The 27,668-nt window shown below is 43.0% G+C and overlaps 1 protein-coding gene across 1 annotated transcript; it reads left to right on the forward strand.

Annotated features, from left to right (window-relative positions):
• The first annotated feature begins 675 nt into the window (after positions 1 to 675).
• Positions 676 to 27,521, forward strand: LOC310663432 (uncharacterized protein). Its single transcript, XM_083411260.1, has 8 exons — positions 676 to 799; positions 14,150 to 14,215; positions 19,550 to 19,840; positions 22,079 to 22,162; positions 23,409 to 23,475; positions 24,056 to 24,102; positions 25,581 to 25,612; positions 26,110 to 27,521. The coding sequence occupies exons 1-8, from the start codon at positions 778 to 780 to the stop codon at positions 26,245 to 26,247; spliced, it is 747 nt and encodes a 248-aa protein (XP_083267386.1). The 5' UTR covers positions 676 to 777; the 3' UTR covers positions 26,248 to 27,521.
• Positions 27,522 to 27,668: the final 147 nt, after the last annotated feature.

Raw genomic sequence — 27,668 nt, forward strand, 5'->3', positions numbered from 1 at the left:
GCCCCTTTCCATGGGGATACTAATAGAATGGCTGAATCCTTCACAGCTGAGATAGAATGTAATAAAATGAAACTGGTAGCCAGACAGCAGGAAGGACCAGGGTCACTTGCCTTACAAAATGGTTGCTCTTTCCACTTTAACATCAGAAATTGCTGGACTAGGGATCAAGGCCCTGTGACATAAACGTGGACCACGAGGTCTCACAATGAAGCCAAGTACTCTCCCCTTTTTATAGGCCAGGTTACCTAGGGGGTGGTTTGTGTGCATGGGTGTGTACATGCTTTAGCTCCATTTTGGGCGTGGGCTGTTTGTATGCAGCTCCATCTACATTATTCTAAGGGAATACTGTCTGGCGGCGGGGGGGCGGGTTCCTATTTATTTCCCTAGAATGAATTTTTCACAGCAATTCATGTCTGAATCTTCTCTCTATCATGTGAACTAATCTACTCATTTTCTGAGGGGTTTCTGGTGGGGAGTAAATAGGATAACGGATGAAAACCTACCTTTATGACCATCAAATATTATCTCTAAGTGAATGTGCCTGAGGGTCATAGATACCTTGAATAGTCCACCTGAAGACAAGGTATAAAATTAAACATCCTTGAGTGGTAGCTGCACATGTGGGGGTGTTGCCCAGGGGAGGGGATAGAAGCTGCCTGCTGCAAAAGTCGTGATGATTTCCGTCTTGTCTGTGAGAGAAGTAGAAGGAGCTGAGAGTCAGAGGTTGGGAAGAGTAGACAAACATCAGATTGGGAAGCCAACTCCTTCTCCGCCCTGATGAATCTCTTCTGGGTTCTCTGTAAGTTTGGGAAACTGGGAAGGGAATTTGTAGATATGGTCAACCTCTTGAAAGATCTGGGCAAAGTAAACTCCATAATTCCCATCAGAGCTTTCCTAGGACAGTGTGTGTTTGTAAGATGGAAAGACTGATCATTACCAAGAATGGAGGAGTGGTTGTTAAGATTATTCAACTTAGCTGAGTTCGTGAAACTGACATGTTTTATCTGGAAAATTCTGGAGCATGTGAGGGAGCACATGCCTGTGTGAGAGGGGGATCAGTGCAATTGGCAGTGGTGGATGGCAGGGTGGGGAGTGGGTGATCGTAAAACTTTGACACACACCACCCCCCAAAAAGAAAAAACTCAACAACTTTGTCCAGATCTGTAGTTTTGGGAATGTGGAAAGCTGTATGATGATAGGTTCCCTGATGCTTCCATTATAGATTCTAAGTTGTACGCAGAAGATGGTATAAAGCATACTGGCACAAGTTAAGCGAGTTAAAGATACACCAGATCCAGCCCATTTTCAGAAGGGCTGCTGCTCTGCCTAAGTGAGGCAGTGGAAAAACAAGCCTTAAAAATACTGTTCTGTGTGAGGTTGACAGGACTCAAAACTGATTTGAATGAACTTCAGTTCCAGTTTAAGTCACCTGCTCCTTGCCACATCCCTGCAACAGCCTTCTGGGGAACTTACAGCATAAGTCGACAAACTAAGGCTCGCGGGCCGCATCAGGCCCAATTGCCTTCTAGATCTGGCCCGCGGACGGTCGGGGAATTGCCGCATGGATTGGCAACGCGTGTGTTGCCAATGCGCACATTCTTTTCCTCTCTCTCCCTTCCTCACCCTCACACGGCAGTGCTTTTCTCCTCAGGGACGGAGCAATCTTGTCCCATACTGGGCGCCTGCCCGCCTCAGCAGGGCAGCACTGTGAAGGGGGGGGGGGTGTGACACCAGCTGCCAGCTGCTGCTGCATTTTCCTCCTACTCCTCCTCCCTCTCCTTCAGTTTACCCTTCCTGCCTCCTCTGCACCGCTTCCTCACGCACTTTCTTCACTGCCACCTGCCTCCCTCCCTCCTTCATTCCTCCCATGGCATTCAGGCGGGTCATTGTGGTGGCCGCAGCTACAGCTTGTGGATTGGCAGGCGACTCTGTCTTCTTCTCCACAGTGCCTCTTGGGAAACAGCAGCAGCAGGTGGTGGGTAAAGCTCCGGTGACACTCTGGTGACACCCTGGTTCCCCTACTTGCATCCACGGCTCCTCTGCCAGGGCTGCTGCTTCTGTCTTTGCTGGCCAATGCAGCTTCCTACCCCGCCAGGGCGCCTGGCTGGCTGGGGAAGCCCAACTGCAGCTATTGGAATGACAAGTGGGACAGGTAAAGTGAAGCATCTTCAGGCCTCTTTGCAGGCAGGCAAAAATCATTTGTTTTTTTCTCTCCAAAGTATAGTCCGCTCCCCCACAAAGTCTGCGGGACAGTGGACCAACCCCCTGCTGAAAAAGCTATGATGAGCATATCTTTGTCTGAGCTTGAGAGATTTACTGCATGGTGAGCCCAGCTGACGGAGAGATCTGCTGTATCCTAAACTGCCTATGTCTTTAGATCTTTTGAAAGGACTGTCCCCCAGCACTGCAGAAACGCCAAGCTGTTTTCATCATACATTTTAAAAAATAAACTGAAATAAGGCCTTCCTCTTCAACTTGTGGAGGACATTTCATGAAAACACCTAACTTCTTCTTCTTCTTCTTCTTCTTCTTCTTCTTCTTCTTCTTCTTCTTCTTCTTCTTCTTCCAGTACTACCCGCAAGAGAACCAAGGATTTCAGTTTAACAATGATTGGGTTATAAAACATAATGTAAATGTACACATTAAAGAAGTGTTGGGAGAAGGAACAGTGTGAAATGCATGGGAAAGGGCAATTTTATTGGTTTCTCCTCAGCTCTGCATCCGCACATGCTTGTTTAATCTCTTTCACACACCATGCACTCCCTTTGCACCCAGAAAAAAAATTGCACCAGAATAGGGGGTGCTCTGGTATATAGGAATCTTGGCAATTATATGCCTTTGCATTAACTCTTAACTATATACGTATTGTTTGCATAATTGGAAACTACCAGCAGGGGCGTTCCAAGGGCGGGGCTCACTCCGGGTGCCATTCCAAAGGGGGGGTGTGACAAAAAACTGACCCCCTGATCGGCGGCAACCCCCAGGGCACATGCTGTTTGCCATGCCCCCCCCCGGGCGGTGCACCATGCCCCGTTGGCGGTGCACCACACCCCCAGGATGCACGCCACGCCCCCTGAGACGAGCACCGCTCTGGGTACCAGAGCGGGTTGCTTCACATCTGACTTCCAGGGATTGCTAGAAAACACTTAAGACAATCCAAAAGGCTGCAGCAAAAATAACAGATTGAGAGAATTATTAAATCATTGCTCTGCCCTTGTGTTTACTTGTTAAAACATATTATAAACCTAATGCATAGATGTTATTGCAGGTGCTCTGCTTGTAAATCACTGGTGTTTGGGTGATGTCAAAGATTCAGAGCTTTGCACTTCTACAGGTGAGTTTGAGACTGTGCAAGTCTGTGTGTTTATGTGTGTGCAGAATTGAAGAGAATGGTGTGTGGGGGGGTGTTCCTCTACTCATTCCAAATGTTTAATGCTAAATGTTCATTATCAAAGAAGGTCAGGGATGTTTTGTTTCATCATCAAGCTTATAGAAAATATGAGATGTACTAGAAGCTGCCACCCACACTTTCTCAGCTCATCAATCCCACCAGCCCTCCATCCCCTCCACCTGGCTAACCCCTCCTCCATTTACCCCTCACTCACCCACTTGCCTATCCCCTCATATCTTACCCAAACCTCCCCTTTAAGCTTGGCTGAACCCTTCTTCCTTCTTCTATACATTTTTAAGAATTAAATTGAGAATTTGCAACCCCAAATTTCTAAATAAAAATTGAGGCGGCATTAAAATGTTTTAAATAAATAAAACAGAGTAGAACACTGGCATGCCACTTTCCCCAAAAAGAAATAATTAAAAACAGTATACAATAAACAATTATGGGGGGAAAGAGTGCTAAAAAGCAATACAGTGACAAAAATAAAGGTGATAACACAATCTAATTCCACATGATTACTCAAATGCTCACCCTCCATTGCAACTACATTTTCACTTACTCTCCGCATTTACTTATGCTATTTATTTATTTATTTATTTATTTATTCATTCATTCATTCTGTTTGTTCTCTAGGTGAACTTCCTGCTCCTGACTTATTCTTGAATTCAACTTTGGATCCTGAAGTGGGAACTATCACAGTACTCTGTACGGCTCCATCAGAGGTTGTGGTGACCAGATTTTTTTTCTGTAAAGATGGGGCTCCTGTTTCATTCAGGAAAGCAACATCTCAAAATGCTCAATACATCGTCTATGCTTTGCCGAAGAATGCTGGCCAATATTCCTGTGGTTACCAGCAGAAGGATGCAAAGAACCAAGAGAAGACATCTGCCCTCAGTGTTGCTCAGAATCTGATTCTCCAGCCAGGTAAGGTTGTAGAAATGATCAGTCTAGGAAGGGACCTGCAAGAGAATGTTGCATGGTGGGACAGTCCTGTTCAGAGTTCCAGCTAGCCAGCCATGCCTTATTTCAGCACAGTCCATTTAATTCCCCACCCATTTGGTTTCTATTCTCCTACCACAACAGTTAATCATAGCCACAGAGCATGTTCAGACTTCCCTGGAGCACATTCATATATTTATCTAAATGAAAATAGGTGGTGTTTTGCACCTATGCAACCAATGTTAGAGAATCAGGCCAATAGCATGGAGATGATAGCACTTCTCCAGGGGCACTGTTTAATTGCATATTAAAAATAGGCATTGCTGTTAGGCAGCTTATCAGAGAGTGATGCTTTTGCAACCTGTTAAAAATATTCATGATTTATGTGTCTAGCCTCTAGGGATGGGGCTTAGATCAGCCTAAGTCCATCCTGTTTCATTTCTTTTGGCACATCATGTTTTTCTAAAGAGTGCATGAAAGGTTACATATGTTCTTCCATCCAGCTCAGTTATACATTGAGTAGGTGTAATGAAATGAATGATTCTTAGTCATAACAATTGATTTTCAGTTCAAATCAAACCCATTGTTATGATGAACCATAATATATACATTAATGTACACATTTTGTATGCATTCCTCAAAATATGCATCTTACCAGTGCTTTTCAATGAATTTCCAAATAAAATACACCTGTTATATTAAAATACATATAAAGTGTGTCCCTTTTGTGGTAAAACCACATTAAAAAATCCAGAGAAGTTTGTGATCCAATCAGGAGTTGTGTTCTGCTCCACAGTTCGGTTTGGCACCACTGCCTTGATAAGAGCACATTTATGAGAGCTTTGTGTTTCTTGATGTTTTGATGAGCCATGCTTTTCTGATATTGTCCATGTTTTTTCCTGCCCAGGTAATTGTCCTTCCAATGGTAAGTAAACAGCATCAATGAGTAATAATATTTATTTATCTTATTGTTTGTTTTAGTATGCCATTTTAAATCTTAACAGAAAGACAAAATAATGCAATCTATACTCAAACACAATCACAAAAAGAAAACATTATTTTTCTCATTTCCCATCAGAGATCATTAATACCCTGATGCCACATTTATAGAATCTTTTTGCTACTGGAGAAAGTTTGATAGCACTCTTGATGTCAATGTCTGAATTTCTCTCCTTTTTTGAGAAATACAAATGATTGCCATCAATCAAGAGCCAGTTGGCTACAGAGAGTCAGGGAAATGCATCACTCCTTACTGGCTTTCTTGCTATTTGTTCAAGCTTTTCACCATATCACTTTATGCCCCATTCCGTGCCCAATAAGCATGGGACACCTTTGCCCAGCGGCACTGTGGCCCATAGATTGCAGCAAAATACTGGATAAGGTTTTGCTCAGTATCTTTTCTCTGTGTGATGGTCTCATGGGAAAAAGCTGCCCCATTAACCCTTGCTGAAGACGGGAGGAGGAAGCTTACATAAGTCTCCTTCCCCTGGAGCTCACAGTCGTTTTGCTTTGAGAGTATAGTGGTGGGCCCCATAAGAGGCCTGAGGAGAGGACTGACCATGGCAACTCCAAGCATCGGTTCAGTATCTGCCTGGTTGAAAACTGCAGCCTGGTGCTCCAGTGAGACCTTGCTTGCTTGGCTTGCACCACGGCAAGGTTTAACTCTGGCCGACTCCCGTCATACAGGTCTGGAGTGATCCAAACCCAGCTGATACATTCCTTCAACATGGGGCTTATGGAATGATGATCTGATCCTGGGACCCGAAGCCATGCCATCCCTTGCCTTGCCTGCTGCTGTCAATAAAGATTTGGCCTGATTTTATCCCATCACCGATGTGCAGTCTGACTATTTTCTTCTCTCATGGGTCATGTAATGTGACTGCCTGGGCAAAGAATGATTAAAAGAAATCAGCCACAAGTTAGATAATAGAAATTGACTGATTTATATTATTTGAGAGAATCAACAGGAGTATATAATAGCTAGAATGGGGATCAAGAACCTGTGGCATACACCTGGCCCATGAGGTCTCTCAATGCAGTCTTTATAGGCCTTGGGGGTGGTCAGGCTACATGGGGCTGGTTTGTGTGCATGGGAGTGTACATGCTTTAGCTCCCTCTTAGGCATTAGCTGCTTGTTTGCAGCCCCACTCATTTTATGCTGGAAAAATGTTTCCTACTTATATCCTTAGAAGGAATTTCCAACCATGATTAATGTCTGAATCTTCTCTCTATCATGTGAACTAAGCTACTAATTTTCAGAGGGGTTTCTGGTGGGTGTTAAATGGGATAACGGATGAAAAGCTGCCTTTCTGACAATCAAATATTCTCTAAGTGAATGTGCCTGAGGGTCAGAGATACATTGAATAGTTCTTCAGAAGGAATGGTGTAAAAATTATACATTCTTGAGTCGTAGCTGCAGCCAAATTTGAGGGTGTCCCCTAGAGGAAGGGGATAGAAGCATGCATTCTGCAAAAGTCCTTGACATAGGATTGCCTCATAGGATCTTTTTGCTCACCTAACTATTAATCTTCTATAACTTTTTAAGAATAAAATTGAGAGTCTATAAGCCCAAATTTCTAAATAAAAATTGAAGTGGCATTAAAATGCTTTAAATGAATAAAACAGACTAGAACACTTGCTTAACACTTTCCCCAAGAAGAAATAATTAAAGGTAGTATACAACAAACAATTATGGAAAAAAACAGTGCTAAAAAACAATACAGTAAACAAAATAATGGTAATTAAGCAATCTAATGCCGATTGATTACTCAAATGTTCACCCTCCATTGCAACTGCATTTTCACCTAGTCCCTGCATTCATTTATGCTTTTTCCTTATTTCTTCCATTTGTTCATTCTCTAGGTGAACTTCCTGCTCCTGATTTACTCTTGAACGCAACTTTGGTTCCTGAAGGGGAAACTATCACAGCACTATGTTTCGCTCCATCAGAGGTTGTGGTGACTGGATTTTTCTTCTGTAAAGATGGGGCTCTTGTTTCAGTCGAGAAAGCAATATGCCAAATTACTCAATACATAGTCTACGCATCGCCGAAGAATGCTGGGCATTATTCTTGTGGTTACCAGCAGAAGGATTCAAAGAACCAAGTGAAGATATCTGCCCTCAGTGTTGCTCAGAATCTGATTGTCCAGTCAGGTAAGATTGTCAGGGACCTGCAAGGGAATGTTGCATGGTGAGATAGTCCTGTTTAGGGTTCCAGCTAGCCAGCCATGCCATAAGCCATGCCATACTCTAGCATAGTCCATTTCATTCTCCATCCATCTGGTTTCTATCCCCCCACCACAATAATTTATCAGTATTTCATAGCCACAGAACATGTTCAGACCTCCCTGATCTGCTTTTGAGATTACAGTGTTCAAACCTTACAGTGTTTTCAGAAATGTTTTTCATCTGTTTACATACAACTAGCACATGCCTTGAGTGTGTAAGGTGCCATTTTGGTTGCATAAGGTTTGACACTCAACTCTGAACAAATAGATCGTGAAAAATGTATGGATGATTGTTTCTGTAGATCAAGGGGAGTGAGTTCCTCCAGAGTGCCTTGATGGCGTCTGATGGCACAGAATTTCTAAATGATCAGCATAGATGTAACCAGTTTTCCCTATTCCACGGAGGGAGGTAAATGATAGGTACATCTTTATTCCATGAGCTGGGGTACTTTATTCACGCCTCTCAATTTTCCACTGTAGGCATGAAAATATTTTGAGCTATGTGCATAGTTGCATTAATCCTTATGCCCTTTTAGTACTGCAAAGCAAAACAGCTATGCCAACATTTTCCTTACCATGTCATCTCAACCCAGGTTTTTGCTAACAATAGGACCATCCTTGACTACAAATTAAGATTAAGTGGAAGAGGTTGAACCACAAAGCTAGGTTCAGGTGAATTTCTAAACCAAACCTTTGTTTAGCTGCTATGTCAGTCATTCTATGCTGCCAACATGTTCCTATTTGAGAAAATCAATAGGAGTATATAATCAGAGTAGGAAAAGTGTTATGATACACTTGTACATTCTTCCACCAAGCATCAAACTGTAGGGAACTTGTTAACGTCTATCTGCTGATTTATCTATCTGTATCTGGTCATATCTGAATAGACACAAAAACCTTTCTGATTTTTTTTCTATTCAATCCAGGTCAGACAATATCTCTCTATATTTGGATTCTCCGCTCCTTATTGGTGCTTCTTCTCCTGGTCTCAGCGCCAATCATCACCTATTTCATGGAAAAGTGTAATTGCTCCTTGGTCAGACATAGAAACTAGGTAATCCCACTGGAAGAAAAAAAAAATGCCTCCAGACTGTTCTTTGTCTATCCTCCTAACCTCATCCATTTATTCACTTACAATAATGTTTTCAGTATTTTGCTATGCTGAGTTCAAGTACTGGTTTTGACCTTTAAGGTTCCAATAAATGGCATGGGTTCCAGAAGTTTTTATAGCAGGTACTGAAAACAATACAGCAAAGATGTCTACGTAGTATTAATTAATGGACATCAATGTATAGCCTTTTATCTGCTGGGATTTATATTATCTGCTGCTTATTTTAACATGCCTATGTTTTAAAATATTATTTGTAATTCTGCCAAATAAATTGTTTCACTATTATGTTGCTTTGAATTGTGCCGTATTTCTATAATATGTTAGCCACCTGGTGTATGCTATGTTTACAAAGACCACATTCTATGTAAAGGAGTATAGAAAAAGATACACAAATAGAAAAAACAATTATATAGGGATCTTCAGCAGGTAAACCATGGTGGGGACCTTTTGGGGTCCAACCCCATTAGTCAACTTTGATAGATGGCCAGGGCAACCCACCTGTCTGTCACATGACGTAATTCTGTTAAAATTCCTTCAGACATTATCCAAACATGGGAACCAGAAAGCAAGGAAGGGAGGTTGGCAGCCCTGTGTTTTGCAAGCCACTTCATAACACTCTTTTCTATCTCCAAAACTAAAGACTCAAAGGAACAGCACATCACGGCTTCAAAGAGCTACACTGGGAAGGAGAAACTTCTCCCCTCTCCTTGAGCAAGGCATGCTTTGCTCCAGCAAAGGGGACAACTGGGGGGCCCAAGTGAAGCTCCCAATTGTTTCATTGAAGGCCTGGCTTTATTTATTTAGAAAAATATTCATATGCTGATATTCATACGCATATATCAGAGTGGTTTACAACAATGGTACATAAACCCACATAGTAAGAACCATATTGAAAGGTTAAAATCAGAAACAAGCTGAGGATGTCAGGTCTAGGATGGGTGGAGAGGGCTCCCATAATTTGGTCAGCCAAAGGAGGAGACGTGATGGGCCTTGTTGTGCTCATGGACTGGAGGCTTCCCACACCAGTGTAAAAACAATCCAGCCTATGGCAACTTCCCTCCTGGCTCCTCAATAGTTCTCATTCACAAATGCATTCTTATTACACACCTCAGTCCTCCCAAGACACAAGCAAGTGGGAATGAGCAGCCAAAGATTTTCAAATGGGTGAAACACTGTGAAAGCACTGTTATGCTGTATACCATCTTATGACCAGGGATTCCAGGTGGGAGAAACAAAATTGTCCAGATGTACATACCAAATCAGAAGCACTTGCAGAAGTAGATTGCATTGTGCTGGTATCTATCCAACCAGTTGAGGTTGTGCTGCTCTTCTAGGATGCTGAGGGGATCAGCCTCCTTCACTGTCAGAGTCAATGTTCATTAGAGTCCATTTAAGGGAACTGGTCCTTCTCACAGAAGGCCAAAATAGCCTCAGGGAAGTTCCCATTTAAGGCTCAGTCTTAACATGACTGTTGAAAAAGCAGCTCTGCTTTAATAGAGTCCCCAAACTGAATCCTGCAAGGAACCGTGTCCTTAGTACTTTCTCTGTCATGCCTTGCTTTGCACCCCCTCATCTCTGTGCTGCTGAGGTAGTCAGTCCAAATGAAGAGCAATTTCGTAGGTCTCCTCCTCACAGGAACACCTTACAGACCATCTCCCCAGCCTCCCTTTACTTGGAAGACTTGAAGTCATTACTCCTTTCATGTACGTTGCATGAGCAGTGCCTATTTCTGAGGAAAGAAGTGCAAGCTGGGAAGTGTCCCAGGATTGTGGATTGACCCCAGATTCTGTATCAAGCTGTGGTCATCCAGATGCTGTTGGACTACAACTCCCATTTTCCTTTGCCATAAGACATGCTGGCTGAGGCAGATGAGAGATGGAGTCCACCAGCATCTCAAAGGCCACAGCTTTCCCACGCTCACTCTCTGCAGTATGTTGGCACATGGACAGGGCCACTTCAGATGCTTGCTAAACAGGGTGATGGGCCCTCTAGTTTGCATATCAGTGACAGGGAGGTGGGACTATGATACAATAATGTTTATGAAATGTTATGATCACTTTCAGAATATTCTGTTGTTCTAGTGATTTTTGCTGACATGAACTCTCTCATGAGAAAGGCTGTTGTTGTTACAGCTGTGAAAAGTGAACTTGAGTAATAAGCTAAAATATTAAAAGAGCAGTAAAAGGAGGGAAAGGGAAAGCAGTGAGGCCCAAAAATAGCACTTAGATTTATTGTAGACTCTTTTACTACACTGGTTCAGCCTAACATCTATTTTGATGAATACACTTCCTTCCTTTGAGGTTTTTATCAATGTTTTTCTAATAGTTTGGCTTAATGGCTATGTTTAATTTTTGCAGTTCTGTTTTTCCAAGTACATCATTGCCTCTCATGAGCTTCCTGTATCTGTAGAGGTGGGTATCATATTAGGAAGCAAACGTTTGCAGAAAAAAGTTATAGTAAAGCAAACCAAAGTTAAAGCAGCATGAAGTTTTATCAGATCCGAGCCTCATTTTAGAAGCAGAGCTGCTGCTCTACTTAACCCTGCCAGACGAATACAACCCTTTAAAAGCATGATTATGGCAGATTGCCAGGTCACATGATCTAGCTGAATGGGTTTAGGATCCAGCCTAAACTCTCCCTTCTAGGTCTTGCTCATGTCATGCTGCTGGGATGCTCATTTTAGGAAGTTACACCGGCCTTGTCTCAGCTAGCTTTGGTTCAGCAGGCAGAGCCCTGGTTGAACTGCGTTGAGCAAATTACACCTTTGACTGAGCCAGGGTTGGGGACATAATCTGGCTTAACCCATTGCATCCCAAACTCCCGATCTCAGCAGATCTTGCCATAGTGCTTTGAGCAAAAGAAACAATCCACCCACTAGACATTTGAGTTACCTGGGGACCCTGTCATATAAAGAGCCAAGTCCCCCCCCCCAATGTTTTATTCTTTTCCAGTCATGAGAATCCTTATACTGAATTGCCATAAAGAAAAGGGGGGGGGGGGGAGGAAACACAGCAATGGAATAATAAGATATGAGTAAGTTTTGATGAACTTCTCTCAGATTAATTCGGAAATTGTTGCTTTTCTTTGGGGCAGAGAAATAATCTTCCTAAACCAGTCTAAAGGCTCACAGAAATTACCACTTCAACATCTTCAAGGAAGCTGGAGCCCTTTTCCATAGGGATACTAATAGAATGGCTGAATCCTTCACAGCTGAGATGGAATGTAATAAGATGAAACCTGCAGCCAGACAGCAGGAAGGACCAGGTCACTTGCCTTACAAAACTGTTGCGCGTTCCACTCCAAGATCAGAAACTCCTGGATTAGGGATCAAGGCCCTGTGGCATAAAAGTGGCCCACAAGGTCTCACAATGCAGGCCAGGCACTCTCCCTTCTTTATAGGCCATGTTACCTTGGGGGTGGTTTGTGTGCATGGGTGTGTACATGCTTTAGCTCAGGTATGTCCAAAGTCCATTTCGGGGGCCTAATCCGGCCCACCGATTGGCTTAATCTGGCCCCTGTGGGGTAAAATCATTAAAAAACCTCAACAACTTCAATCCTAAAAAAAGCCCAATAACCTCAATCCTAAAAAAGGTCAGCAACTATGGTTGGCCCTTTGGCTGGTCCTCACGGCCCTTCACTTCATCAAATCTGGCCCTCTTTGAAAAAAGTTTGGACACCACTGCTTTAGATCTATCATGGGCATAGGCTGCTGGTATGCAACCCCATCCACTTTATCTTGAGGGAATACTGTTCTCAAGGAGGGTTGATTTCCTATTTATTTCCCAATAACAAAATTTTCACCACAATTAATGTCTGATTCTTCTCTCTTTCATGTGAACTAATCTACACATTTTCACAGCACCTTCTGGTAGGGGAAAGTAGGATAACGGATGAAAAGCTGCCTTTCTGACCATCAAATATTATCTTGAATGTTCCTGAGGGTCACAGATATGTTGAATAGTTCACCAGAAGGAATGGTGTAAAATTATACATCCTTGAATCGTATCTGCAGCCACATGTGGGGGTGTTCCCCAGGGGAGGGGATAGAAGCATGCATGCTGCAAAAGTCGTGATGATTTCCGTCTCATCTGTGAGAGAAGTAGAAGGAGCAGAGAGTCAGAAGTGGGGAAGAGTGGACAAACATCATACTGGGAAGCCAACTCCTGCTCTGCCCTGATGAATATCTTCTGGGTTCTTTGTAAGTTTGGGAAACTGGGAGGGCAATTTGATCTGGGGAAAGTAAACCTCATAATTCCCATCAGAGCTTTCCTAGGAATGTGTGTGTTTGTGTCAAAGATGGAATTACTCATCATTACCAAGAATGGAAGAGTGGTTGTTAAAATTAGTGGACTTAGCTGAGATGGTGAAACTGACATGTTTTATCTGGGAAATTCTGGAGCATGTGAGGGAACATGTCCCTGTGTGAGAGGGGGATCAGCGTGATTGGTGGTGGTGGACAGCAGGGCAGGAGTGGGTGATCCTAATGCTTTGACACCCCCCCCCCTTGAGGACTGCAGAAAAGCCAAGCTGTTTTCAACAGACATTTTAAAAAATAAACTGAAATAAGGCCTTCTTCTTCAGCTTGGGGAGGACATTTCATGAAAACATCTAACTTCTTTTCCCCCCTTCTTCCTCTTCATCATCTTCTATTACTATCTGCAAGAGAATAAAGGATTTCAGTTTAAGAATGACTGGGTTGCACAACATAATCTAAATGTACAAATTAAAGAAGTGCTAGTAGAGGGAACGGGACGCGGGTGGCGCTGTGGGTTAAACCACAGAGCCTAGGACTTGCCAATCAGAAGGTTGGCGGTTTGAATCCCCGTGACGGGGTGAGCTCCCATTGCTCAGTCCCTGCTCCTGCCAAACTAGCAGTTTGAAAGCACATCAAAGTGCAAGTAGATAAATAGGTCCCGCTCCGGCGGGAAGGTAAACGGCGTTTTCGTGCGCTGCTCTGGTTCGCCATAAGCGGCTTAGTCATGCTGGCCACATGACCCAGAAGCTGTACGCCGGCTTTCTCGGCCAATAAAGCGAGATGAACACCGCAATCCCAGAGTCGGTCACAACTGGACCTAATGGTCAGGGGTCCCTTTACCTTTACCTAGTAGAGGGAACAGTGTGAAACACATGGGAAAGGGCAAATTTTATTGGTTTCTCCTCAGCTCTGCATTCTGACATGCTTGTTTAATCTCTTTCAACCCCATGCACCCTTTTGCACCAAGAAAAAAACCTGCAGCAGAATAGGAGGTGCTCTGACATAGAGGAAACCTGGCAATTATATGTCATTACATTGACTCTCATTTATATGTGTATGATTTTCATAACTGGAAACTACCAGGCATTGCTAGAAAACACTAAAGCCACTCCAAAGAGACTGCAGCCAAAATAGCAGGTATGGAGAATTACTGAAATACTGCTCTGTCCTTGTGTTTACTTGTTAAAATATATTATAAACATATTGCATGGATGTTATTGCAGGTGCTCTGCTTGCAAATCACTGGTGTTTGGGTGATGACAAAGATTCAGAACTTTGCACTTCTGCAGGTGAGTTTGAGACTGTGCAAGACTGTGTGCGCTAGTGTGTGCACGATTGCAGAGAATGGTGTGTGTTTCTTCCTCTACTCGAACCACATGTCTAATGCTAAATGTTCATTGTCAAAGAAAGTCAGGGATGTTTTGTTTCATCATCAAGCTAGAAAATATGGAATGTACTAGAGGCTGCCACCCACATTTTCTCAGCTCACCAATCCCTTCAGCCCTCCATCCCCTCCACCTTGCTAACCTCTCCTCCGTTTACCCCTCACTCACACCCTTGCCTATCCCCTCATATCTTGCCCAAACCTCCCCTTTAAGCTTGGTTGAACCCTCCTTCCCTCACATTCTGACCACTTACTAAAGATATTCTGACTTTCTCTCACATCTTACACTGCCTGCTTTTAAATGAGGCTAGGAGGGGCTTTAGAGAGCAAAACCACTCTCTGAAGGGCCTCCTTATTTAAGCAACTCATGTGGGCTGGAGCTAGAGAGTTGTTTTATCCTTAAAAATATCATCCTATTGGAACCTTGACATAGGATTGCCTCATAAGATATATTTTGCTCACCTAAGTATTTATCTTCCATACCCTTTTAACAATTAATTTGAGAGTCTACAATCCCAGATTTCTAAATAAAAATTGAGGGGTGTTAAGATGCTTTAAATAAAATAAATAAATAAATAAATAAATAAATTTAAATAAATAAAACAGAGTAGAACACTTGTATGCCTGTTTCCCCCAAAAAGAAATAATTTAAAGCAATATACAATAAATAATTATGAAAATTTGTGCTAAAAAGCAATACAGTAATAAAAAAATAACGGTGATAAAACAATCTAATTCTACATGATTATTCAAATGTGCACCCTCCACAGCAACTACATTTTCATTTACTCTCTGGATTCATTTATGCTCTTGAATGAATGAATGAACTTTATTACAGTCACAGACCAGCATAAGAAAAACATATAATAAAATAGAGCTTAGGATTTAAACAGATCATTGTTAGAGCAAAGAAGGACAAAGAAACAAGCATAGTATAAAACATGTGAATAAAATATGAGATTAAACACTGATAATGGATGGATAAAGACTGATAATTAAAACAGATAAAAGCTAAGAAAAAACAAATAAAAAAACATGCAGTTAAAACAACTGTAAGAAGCCAAACTTAAGGCGAAGACAGGTCTTGCAATATGGGCCTTCAGTTTAGGACTGGTTTGTGACACAAACCATCCTTCGGTGAATATCCATCATGGCAGCGCAAAATCTAGCAACTGAGTATGTGACATCTGGGCAGTGGCGTAGCGTGGGTTGTCAGCACCCGGGGCAAGGCAAGTAATTTGCGCCCCCCCCCCCGCTGCACTGTCCCTCCCCCAGATAGTCCCTCGCTCTCTCTCCGCACCGCACGCCTGGCACCCTCCCCTCCACAGTGGGCGGCGACCCGGCGGCTCGGATCGGATTTGCACAGCCAGCACTGCAGTGAGAGAGAGTGAGTGAGCCAGGTAGGGGCAGAGAGCTGCGAGTGCGAGTGCGCCCCCCCAGATGTTGCGCCCGGTCCAGCTGGCCCCCCTGCACCCCCCACGCTACGCCACTGCATCTGGGTTTTCATCCTGGAGTAGTAGGGAGATGTTAAGTTGTTCTGTATGTCCTGAGGATTTTTGCAGGATAGGCAGGATAAACCTGGCCCGTATGTCTATGTAATACAGTGGTACCTCTGGTTAAGAACTTAATTCGTTCTGGATGCCCGTTCGTAACCTGAAACTGTTCCTAACCTGAGGTATCAATTTAGCTTATGTGGCCTCCTGCTGCTGCCGTGCAGCCACCACTTGATTTCTGTTGTTACTGGGCCCCACTTTGGGAGGTTCACTATGCTTTCAGGAATTTGGCCTTCCCCATCAGCTCTATCCCTGTAGAGTTCCTGAAAATGTGTCTCCCAAATCCTTGACGGGATATAGGATTCTGCCACTAATGGTTTGTTAGGTTGGGAGAGCCTTATGATCTTCCAGAAGTGAGCTGAATTTTTGGATTTGGCTGCCTAGATAACCTGTGTCCAGTTATTTCTTTCTGTTTCCATATATATATATATATATAGAGAGAGAGAGAGAGAGCTAGCACCTGATTATAGTGCCTTTTATAGTGGAGGAGGTCCGGTGTAGCTGTATGAATTTCATTTGAAACAAATGCTTCATATGAGTTTATAAGAGCTTTTTTTATAGCAATGGAGTCCTTATCGAATCATGGTTTGGAGTGGTGTTGGTGATGTCTCTGCTCTGTTCTGTTGAGATGTTGATGCAGTTCTTGAGTCAGGTCCTTATAGGCTGTCAGGAGGGCCTCTGGGGACTCAGCTGATATCAGGGTAGCTCGGATGGACTGTAAGCGATCTGACTTTAAGGATTCTGTGCATCATTCTGCGTTCAGCATTTTGGTTACTTTTTTATTTAATTGGGGTGTCCATTTGGCACAGCGATGTGTTTTCCCCACAGGTATTAAAGTGGGCTGGGAATTGCCCTCACTATGTTCCTTCTGTGTGATTTCTGTTAGGTGGAGTGAGACTGGGAAATGGTCACTCTTGAATCTGGGTATGACCTCTATTTTGTTTACGTATTGGAGAAGGTCCTCAGAGACAATAATGTAATCAATGGCACTCATCCCGATTCCAGACAAGAAGGTGAACTCAGCTGGATGGTCCTTTCCAAGGGCACCCTTTAAAATGTAAAGACCTAGTTTGAAGGATATTTGTGCTAGGCAGAGACCTGTAAAGTTTGACATTTGGTCTTTTGAGGCTTGTGTTGTTAGCAGGCCTACGATCTCCAGATCTGGTGGGGTATGGCTGAACCGTGTATATAGGGTTTGGTCATTCAGTCCTAGTCTGTCATTTATGTCCCCTCCCAGCACCACCATTGCATTAGGGTTCTGTAGGATGAGGTCTGCAATGTATCCTTCCAGCTCACTCCATTGGGCTCTGATATCAGATTTCTGGCACATTGGGGGCATGTAGGCATTTATAAATAGTAGAGCCTTCTCATTGAGGTGGAGTATAGTAGCCATGGCAAGTGTCTTAAGGGAGGGGAGGGGTCTTGGTGTAGAGCCAATGTTGGTAGAGATAAAGGTCCCCAACCACCCTTTTGCTCTGCCAAGCCTCTTCCCAGTTCAGCTCCGGTTGTAAAGGAATTATATCCATTTAATGATATGTCATCCCTGGCCCAGGTTTCCTGAATCAAGATGATGTGATGTTGGGATAGAAAATCAGTGAAGCAAGTATCCCTGATAGATGCAGCCCATCTGGCTACATTCCAGGTTAGGAGGGTGACCTTATGCTGGCCTGTTGGCTGTCAGTCCCTCTTTCCCTCATGGGGTGGTTGGGGGGCTATTAGTTTCTTCTGTGCCTTTGGAAGTATTAGGGAGGCATGTGCTACAAAGTGGGGATCATTGATTAGCAAAGAGCCAACTTCCTGAGCAGGGACCTCATTTGTCCTGTTCTGCCAGAGAGGTAGTGGAGAAAGCTGGCCCTCCTGTTTAAGGGTGAGTATCTGGGCACCAGTTGGATCATGAGTTTTGGAGGCATTAGGCAAAAGTCTGTGTGTAGCCTGGGTACTATTGTGTGGTTCCAACTGCCTGTCAGTGACATGGGGTTCCTTGAAGGTTATTAGCATGGGAGTATCAGGGTTGCCAGAGTCCCCCTCTTCATCTCTGTCACTTGGGAAGAGATCAGTCAGATGCACACATGGCCTTCTTCATGATGGGGAGCTGTTGGACATATTTAAATGTTGTGTTTCCAGTTCCAGTGTCCTTATGTCTAGAGTTGAAATTTCTGACTTTATGCTTACTAATCTCCTCTTCAGCTCTTGTAGTTCTAAACTCAGGGTTTTATTCTCCCCCATCATGCAACTGGCATTTCTGTTATTTAATTTAGTTTCACTTTTCAACATTGGCTGTGATTCTCTGCCAGAGATAAGCTGTCTCACTGTTTCATCCTTGAAGACCCTTTTCAGGGGAAGGGAGTGAGTCCTCCATAAGATGTTTTTCATCTGCATAAGTCAGGATGGGAGGGCTGGTTTGCTAAAAGTGATAAGTAAACGTATGGTATTTCTTATGCTAGGCAGAAAGTAGAATTTTTCCAGATCTACTTTTTGATAGTGGCAGTTCAGAAGCTGGGATAGGGATGTCATGATTCACCTGTGTTTCGTCCATCTGTGCACATTGTGGTGAATCTCGAGCATTATCTGATTCCTTTGAAGGACTTGGCAAGATCTTGTTACATCCAGGACTTGGGTTGTTGGATTGATGATGCAGCTGTGCCTTGTCATCCTTTTAACCATTTGAGAGTTTGTGGAGGGGGAGCACGTGTCCAGATTTTGCTCTATATTAAATAATTTGGTCAGAATTTCATTCAGTCTTTGAAGAACTAAGACCATGGTTTCTGGAGACATTATGCAAATTTCTTGGTAGGGGTGTATGCTAGAAATCCACTGTCTTGTTCTAAAGAGATGGGTGGGCCAGCATTTGGGATAGGGGGAACCCCTCTTGTTCCTAACCTCTGCGTCGGATTGTCTCATTGCCTCCCTGAAAGGGAGGGGGTTCCCGTGATATCATTACTTATGATTGGTTCGGTTTCCAAGCTGAGGATGAAGGTGTCGATTTTCAGCTGCGTCTCTGCTTTAGAGGATTTGTGAGTCCCAATTATGCTGTTTGGGCTATTCCTGCCTCATTTTTTTCCTTCTGGCAGTCATTCCAGTAAAGTTAGCAGAGATCTATCAAGCTTGAGCTGAGTCTTCACAGCAATGTTTTAGTCCAAAATTTTAGCCAGTAGACAAAACTGCAAGTCAGTGACAGAGGCAGGCTTCATCGGGTGTCAGGTTGAGCAGTAAAACAATAAAGCAATAAACTAAAAACAAGGAGAGGTGGTAAGGCAGCCAGGAAGATGTTAAAAATGTGAGATTAGAATCAGGAAGTGGCTAAAAACTACTTAAAAGCCTAATTGAAGGCAGGAGCTCTGACTAGGCTCCTGTCTCAGTCACCATCTTGGATCTTTTTGCTCACCTTTTAAATAATTAAATTGAGAGTTTACAACCCCAAATTTCTAAATGAAAATTGAGACGGCATTAAATGCTTTAAATAATAATAAAAAAACAGAATAGAGCACTGGCATGCCACTTTCCCCCAAAAGAAATAATTAAAGGCAGTATACAACAAACAATTATGAAAAAAGTGCTAAAAAGCAATACGGTAAGACAAAAATAATGCTGATAAAGCACTCTAATTCGGTCCATTGCAAAAACATTTTCACTTACTCTCTGCATTCACTTATGCTCTTTATTTATTTCTTCCGTTTGTTCTCTAGGTGAACTTCCTGCTCCTGATTTATTCTTGAACGCAACTTTGGTTCCTGAAGGGGAAACTATCTCAGCACTATGTGTGGCTCCATCAAAGGTTGTGGTGACCAGATTCTTTCTCTGTAAAGATGGGGCTCCTGTTTCATTCAAGAAAGCAACATCTCAAAATGCTCAATACATCGTCTATGCATTGCCAAAGAATGCTGGCCAATATTCCTGTGGTTACCAGCAGAAGGATGCAAAGAACCAAGAGAAGACATCTGCCCTCAGTGTTGCTCAGAATGTGATTGTCCAGTCAGGTAAGGTTGTAGAAATGATCAAACTAGGAAGGAACCTGCAAGAGAATGTTGCATGATGGGATAGTCCTGTTTAGAGTTCCAGCTAGACAGTCATGCCATATTCCAGCATAGTTAATTTCATTCTTCATCCATTTGGTTTCTATTCTCCTACCACAACAGTTAATCATAGCCACAGAGCATGTTGAGACTTCCCTGGAGCACATTCATTTATCTAAATGAAAATAGGTGCTGTTTTTCACCTATGCAACCAATGTTGGAGAATCTGGCCAATAGCATGGAGATGACAACACTTCTCCAGGAACACTGTTTAATGGCTGATTAAAAATAGGTATTGCTATTAGGCAGCTTATCATCCCTAGCGTCTAGGGATGGGGCTTAGATCAGTCCATTTTGTTTCATTTCTTTTGGCACATCATGTTTTTTCTAAAGAGCGCATGAAAGGTTACATGTGTTCTTCCATCCAGCTAAGTCATACTTTGAGTAAGCCCAATTAAATGAGTGGCTCTTAGGCATAGCCATTGATTTTTAGTTCAAATGAAACCGTTTGTAATGATGCACATTAATATATACATTATATTCCAATGGTAAGTAAGCAGCATTATTGAGTAAAAATATTTACTTATTTATTTATTTGTTTGATTGTTTTAGTATGCCATTTTAAATCTTAACACAGAAACAAAATAATGCAATTTATACTCAAGCACAATCATGAAAAGAAAACATTTTTTATCATTTCCCATCACTGATCGTTAATACCCTGAGACCACAGTAATAGAATCTTTTTGCCACTGTAGAAAGTTTGATAGCACTCTTGATGTCAGTGTCTGAATTTTTCTCCTTTTTTTGGCAAAGACCAATGATTGCCATCAATCAAGCTGGTTGGCTATACAACGGTACCTCTAGTTACGAACTTAATTCGTTCCGGAGGTCTGTTCTTAACCTGAAACAGTTCTTAACCTGAGGTACCATTTTAGCTAATGGGGCCTCCTGCTACCACCACACCGCCACCACGCGATTTCTGTTCTTATCCTAAGGTAAAGTTCTTAACCCGAGGTACTACTTCTGGGTTAGCGGAGTCTGTAAGCTGAAGTGTTTGTAACCCGAGGTGTCTGTAACCAGAGGCACCACTGTACAGAGAAAAATGGCTAAATAGTTTATTTATTCAAAAAATATGAGGGAGGAGTAGTGCCTGATTCAGGCTTGCCATATTTCAAAAAGTAAAATTCCTGACACCTTAGCCTCCCTCCAAAAAAACACACGGGAGGGAGGAAGGTGAGGGCAGGATAACCAAGTCATCTTTCTTTTCCACCATCCCCCTACTCCTCAGTTGGCGCTACTGCACGTGGGAAGGCAGGGGGCACAAGCACGCTTTGGGTATCCCATGTAAGGGGGGACATTCCTTCCACTGCTCAGGCAGACAGAAACCCCCCCCCCCCAAAAAAAAAAACTGGTTGCCATATGTACAGGAAAATCCAGACATTGCTTAAAATTCAAAAATTCCCCCAGGATACCTTTTTAGGCATCTGATTTCCTTGCATATCTGGAATTTTCCAGATATATGGCAATCCTAGCCTGATTTAGGTGGGGCCAATTTTGGCTTTGTGAGGGAAACAAAATGAAGAGTCTTTTTTGCGTGACCAGGCCACAACAGCCACAGTCCCCAAGGTTCATAAGAAAGGAACAAAGACTCTGACAACGTGTTATGGAATTAAAATTAGGCCACAACGTTATTAAACTTCTGAATGTAAGAAGACCTTGGCTTAGGCCTTGGGCGCATATACCTCCCAGCCCCCCCCCCCCCCAGCCAGGGGAACTGGGGCACATCAGGGTAAATGGGATATGGGGGTGCACTGCAAGATGTATGTGTACACAAGCAGCCGAGCCCATATCCCCGCATGTAGTTCACTGACATTAAGTTAAGTTAACCTGCAAACAAGAAAACATTAAACTAAGGGAGGGGAGGGTGGGAGAATCTCCTGAGCCGACTGCCTGGCTACTTTCAGCTTCACTCCCTATATATAAATGGGACTGGCCCCAACTCCCAGCAAGAAACTTGATTACTGAGGCTGGACGTGAACCTCCAAATAATAATGCTGAGAGGCAGGCCAGCCCCTGTTTACCAGTAAGTTCCCTGGGAACTGTAGCACCGCGTGCGATCCCACAAAGGGCACCCACCATGTAAAGTGTGAGTGCTCATTCTTCTTTGATCAAATTCAGATTGCTCTTCTTTTTTGACAGGGTCAAATCAGAAAATTATATATGGAGTTGTGGGTGTTACCATTCTGGTGTTGGTACTTTTGATCTACCTTTTAGTCAAGAAAGGTGAGTGATGGTAACCTGAAGCAATGATAATCTACCACAAAAAGGGTTGATTTTTCAAGTATCAGCAAATCTGATAACTGTGTAGGGGTGAGGAAGAAATTCTGTTCCCATTTGAAGTGACCTTACCTATTTCACATGGGACGCGGGTGGCGCTGTGGGTAAAAGCCTCGGCGCCTAGGGCTTGCCGATCGAAAGGTCGGCAGTTCGAATCCCCGCTGCGGGGTGCGCTCCCGTTGTTCGGTCCCAGCGCCTGCCAACCTAGCAGTTCGAAAGCACTCCCGGGTGCAAGTAGATAAATAGGGACCGCTTACTAGCGGGAAGGTAAACGGCGTTTCCGTGTGCGGCTCTGGCTTGCCAGAGCAGCGATGTCACGCTGGCCACGTGACCCGGAAGTGTCTCCGGACAGCGCTGGCCCCTGGCTTCTTGAGTGAGATGGGCGCACAACCCTAGAGTCTGTCAAGACTGGCCTGTACGGGCAGGGGTACCTTTACTTTACCTATTTCACACTTACAGGATCAATATGTGAACTGAAACTCAGTTTTCCTTCAAAACACACACTTGCAATGCAAGTCTCCAACCAAAAATGTTGGAGAGTAATATCTGTGTGCATAGATTTCTATGTGCCCAGGTATGGGAGAAATTGTGCACAAACATGCATATGATAGCAAAAAGAAAGTACAAAACTGAATTCTATTAGGGAAAATTGTATCTGTTATGTACTGAAGTTCTCACGCTGGGCCAGCAGGGGGATACCGTAGATAGTTTTCACTCAGGTCCACATATGCAAATAAGGGATCGAAAGTGACGTTCACTGATTCGATAGTTACAGAAAGTGGTTACAGTTGCATTGTAGTGGAGCTCTATATAAGCAGGCTGGCTGAACCCTTCAGTTCAGTTCTGTTCTGGCATGTGAATAAACAAGAGCTGTTTGAAGAATTGCTGTGTCGTCTGATATGTTCACCCACAACTTAACAGTATCCATTTGGAGGAGTGAGCATTTATAAGAGTGGCTTCAACTGCCACTCCTCCTTCATGAAATTGGCCCCTCCTTCCAATTTTGTGATAGGGTTACCATATTATAAAAAGTAAAAACCACCCCTGAAGTTGTCAACCTTTTTTTTCTTTTTTTACAGAAACAGCCCCCCCACAAGCACTTCCTTTTGGAAATTCCATCCAGACCTCAATTCCGCCTTTGAAATGCCTAATTTATGACAGTTTCTTTGCCTCTCTTCTTTTTTTGTTTTAGTGCTGTGTCGTCAGCAATCTTCAAGGCAGGATGGAGCCAACACTGAGCACATTCCTTTTGATCACGTGTAAGATTTTCATTTCTTCATTCACTTTATTTGTATGCTACTTTCCCACAGACACACACTAAATTATGCTCAAAGCAGCTTAGAAACAAAGAAAATGGGAATATATTCCAAGCACTCCAAAAACAAGGTCATTGTAACATAGCAAAATGATCTTTTTTCATGCACTATGTTCTTTGTTCAGCCCTATTGTTAAGAATGTGTGAGGATTTTTGTTTCTTGTTTTTTACACTTTCTCCTAAAAACTTTTCCGGGAAGGTCTCTGCAACTCCCCTCTACCACTGTTGGACAAAAAGCAGAGGGATTCAGATCATCAAAGTGGTACAGGGGAAGAAAATACATGAATGAACTAACAAGAGTCTTCTGCTGTTGCCTAAACACTTACATACTGAAGCTTCTGCTCTTATCAGATTTGAAGCTTCATGTGACTAAACCAAGTTTAAACATTCAGATCTCCTGTATTTTGTATCATTCATGGTTGTGTGAAGGAATGCAGATCTCATCCGTCTCAGAAAAGGCTTTCTGCCTACAGAATCAGTAAATATGCAGCATCACAAATGCAATTGTCTCTTGTTTTTCTTAGGGAAAACAAGGAAAACAGCAGAAACCTGGCCTCTGAAGAAGTTCAGTGTAAGATAATTCTTTTCTCCCTTTGGACTGAGGGTCATGACAACCACAAAGTCTAGCACACAATCAGAGGATCTGCAGAATTTTTAGCTGCTTTATCTTTTTTAGTCTAAATAGTTAAGTTTGCAGACTTTGTGACAGTGGAATAATGTTCTGAAAACGAGTATATACATGTTTCTGCTGAAAAACAAGGAAGGGAGTTATGCACTTCACCTAATCAAGTGACTGTAAAATGCGTTTGAAATATCTAAAATGAAGGATTAAGAACTTTGAATTCAGGTGTTACTTTTTAGTATTGCTATACAGTCCCTTGGAGGTTTCTGTGTGAAAGGCAGAATTTAGTTTTAGGATACAAATATTATGTTCTAGAACATGAAAACCACAAATTTAATTAAGTTTTAAAAAATCCTTTCACTCTCCAAACCTAATGGAAGGTACAGTGGTTTTATTTTGTTATGTAGCTGCATTCCAATGACCTCAGATGCAAACCCTTGTGTCTCCAGGAGAAACTAGATCTTTCTGCAGTTATTTCTAATTCAGTGAAGCTTCTGGTTCATGCTTACCTACAAAAATTGTAATACATTATTTGGTAGAATAGGCTTATAAATAGAAGTTGTGGGCTGTGGGGAAGAATGTTCTCACTGTGGTTCCTCACCCACATGACACATTCAACAAGCAGTGACACCCACACAGCCATTTCGGAAGGCTTCTCTCAATGTAGCTTTACCAGAACCGCTGAATTTGAATGTGTTACTCATTTCCAGATAGCTATTTTTGCAGGCCTATAGTATACAACTGTTTCTGTTGCCCTCCCTGACCTCTTAGTCAGATGCATTCTCAGGATAGGTCAACTGTTGGATTATAACTCTCATCAGACCCAGCCAACATGCCTTTCCACTCCTGACCCTTGCTGTTGAATGAAGAACTCAAACTTTCTGTTTCTGCCAAACCCTTTAATGCATAGACCTGGGTGGTACCCAGGCAAACAAGAGTAAAGGCACAGCAGATGAATTGCATGGCCAAGTGTGGGCTGAGACATTGATCCAAGAAGCTACACACACCCTGCCTCTTCCTTTTGAAGAGTAGGACAGAAACAAGTCTTGACATAGCAAACGAGAGGTGTTTCTGCTCTGGGAAAGCAAACTGGGAAAGCAAATTGGCACTTTGGTGAGCGAATGGGGCCTGTGAGGTATGTTTGTGTCAGTGCTGACTGATTCTCAGACACCTTTTCCTGGAGAAGCTCAATACTAGCAGGACTGACAGGAGGTGTCAGTGATGGCAATGGTCCTTGAGGAGCCGCATGGGCATTGCTGTATTTGAAGCAAATGATAGCTTCAAGAAAGAGCCTGGTGATCAGGGATGAACCACTCCTAAAAGGCTGATAAATGTTACAATTGTACACAATAAACATAAGTACACATACGTATACACATCCTTGAAGTTGTACTGTGCGACTAGACTAACTGTGAATTTGTCTTCAGATGCCACACTTACGGGACTCCATCAAACAGTGGTGAGTAAAATGTCTCAGCCAAATCTGGGGTGATCTGTCTTGGTACAGTAGACCATATTCAATTCTGACTTTGACTAGTTTATAAAGTGTACCAGACAGCCTCCTACCCCTGAACCCAGGACTGTTCAGGGGTAGGAGGCTGTCCAGTACACTTGCCCCAGGACTCGGAGGGCTAAGCTGGCTGAGGGGGCGCCAGGGGCCTGCGGGACTTATACTGTTGTGCCAAGAACTTTATTCTAACAAAACTTCCTCCGTGAGCCTCAGACAAGCTCTGCATTGGCCTGGTATTACCCAAGGAAGTGGACTATTGTAGCCTGCTCCACTCATACCCCCTCTGGGTCCACTTATGTACCAAGAACCCTGGAATACTATGTAAAACTACAAATATATTCCAGATAGGTGAGCAGTTTTTTCTTGCCATAACAACAATTGACCCCAAATTACTTCTGCCAAAAAGCCAATATCAGTAGGTAACTATTTTTTTCCCAATTTCCAAGCGATCACCACCCCGAAAAACAGAAACAACAACCTATGCATCTGTTACTCGATTGTACATGCAACCTGCCTATGAGACCTCCAACATTTCACATGACGATGCAGCATCCTCACAATGCATGACAATTTACGGGAATTGATAATATGGAAGAAGTTTGAAAGTGCTAGAACTGGAGGAATTTGGAAGCTTTACAGCCCCCAGAAGATCTGAGAAGACTTTCATCCAATTTTCTGTTTATTATTTTATTTACTCTTTTCCTGCCTCTAACCATGCAAGGAACTTTTTTTTGGTTTCCCACTGTTATGCACACTTAACCTTCAAATTCTACCATATCCTCATGGTTGTGTCTGATTGCAATTTCATTGGTAATGTCAAATGTTAAATGATGTAACCACAGGTCGATGGAATGGCAAAAGTGATGTTCATTCTGTTGTGTTAATTATGGTACACTTGTTTGTTCAACACAATAGAAATACCTGGGAATTCTGCTTGCTGACATCCTAGGCCTATAAATATGGGTATCATAGAAAGCATAGAAATCATGGCAAATGTAATTTGCCTATTGGTTTGTTAGATAGGAAGATGAAGTAATCAATCTCTCCTTTACACATGAGAATGTTGGAGATTATCCTATATTCCAAATTAGCAGTGCGGTCGAAGCCCAGGATCTGTCCGGATAAGAGAGTTTAGAGAGCCTTCTCAGCAGTTGCACCTGCTCTGTGCAACACCCTCCCATCAGATGTCAAGGAAATAAACAACTATCTGACTTTTAGAAGACATTTGAAGGTAGCCCTGTATAGGGAAATTTTAAATGTTTGATGTCGTGTTGTGTTTTAATTTGTTGGAAGCTACCCAGAGTGACTGGGGTAAGTCAGTCAGATGGGTGGCATATAAAGTTGTTGTTGTTAGATTTTCCCAGGGCTGACCCAGGGCAATGCTGGTTAAGTTCCCTGTGCTGGCTGAGCTGGAGATATGGGCATAAATTCCCACTGGTGAAACATAAGCCAGTGTAAGTCTAAAAAGGGGGTGGTAGGGACATGATGGGGCAAGGAGAGGCATACACTTATTCCAAATGCAATCTAGCATGATCATGTGACTCAGGGCCTAATTCACAAAACTTGGGCCCACAATCAACTGCCAGTTCAGGAATAGGGGTAACTTATGCTTGCCAGTTTGGGCATGACTCAGTCTCATTGAACATACTGGAATTTCCTCCAGCATGAATATGAATGAAACTGGGCTTCCTATCTATACTTCATGTGCACATAGTACTGTAGAGACCTGAAAACCACACAACAATAGGAATTCACTCATAACACAGTATGAGTTCAGAGTTGAGGAACAAGCAGTTTTTCTGGGGGAACTCCAGGGTATGCAGTACCAGCACCTCCCCCCCTTCAAATGTTAAAAGTGTGACACTTACTGTAACAACTTCATGGTGAGCCCTTGCTTAACCCCAACCCCCCTCAAAGTGACTCCTCCCAAAGGACAGATTGCCTTTGGTGCCAATCCCTTTGGGGTACCACCACTGGGGGGGGCACCACTGCCTCTGTCATCCAA

The sequence above is a fragment of the Podarcis tiliguerta genome (assembly GCF_965153285.1).
Source record: "Podarcis tiliguerta genome assembly, chromosome: 13".
Lineage (NCBI taxonomy): Eukaryota > Metazoa > Chordata > Lepidosauria > Squamata > Lacertidae > Podarcis > Podarcis tiliguerta.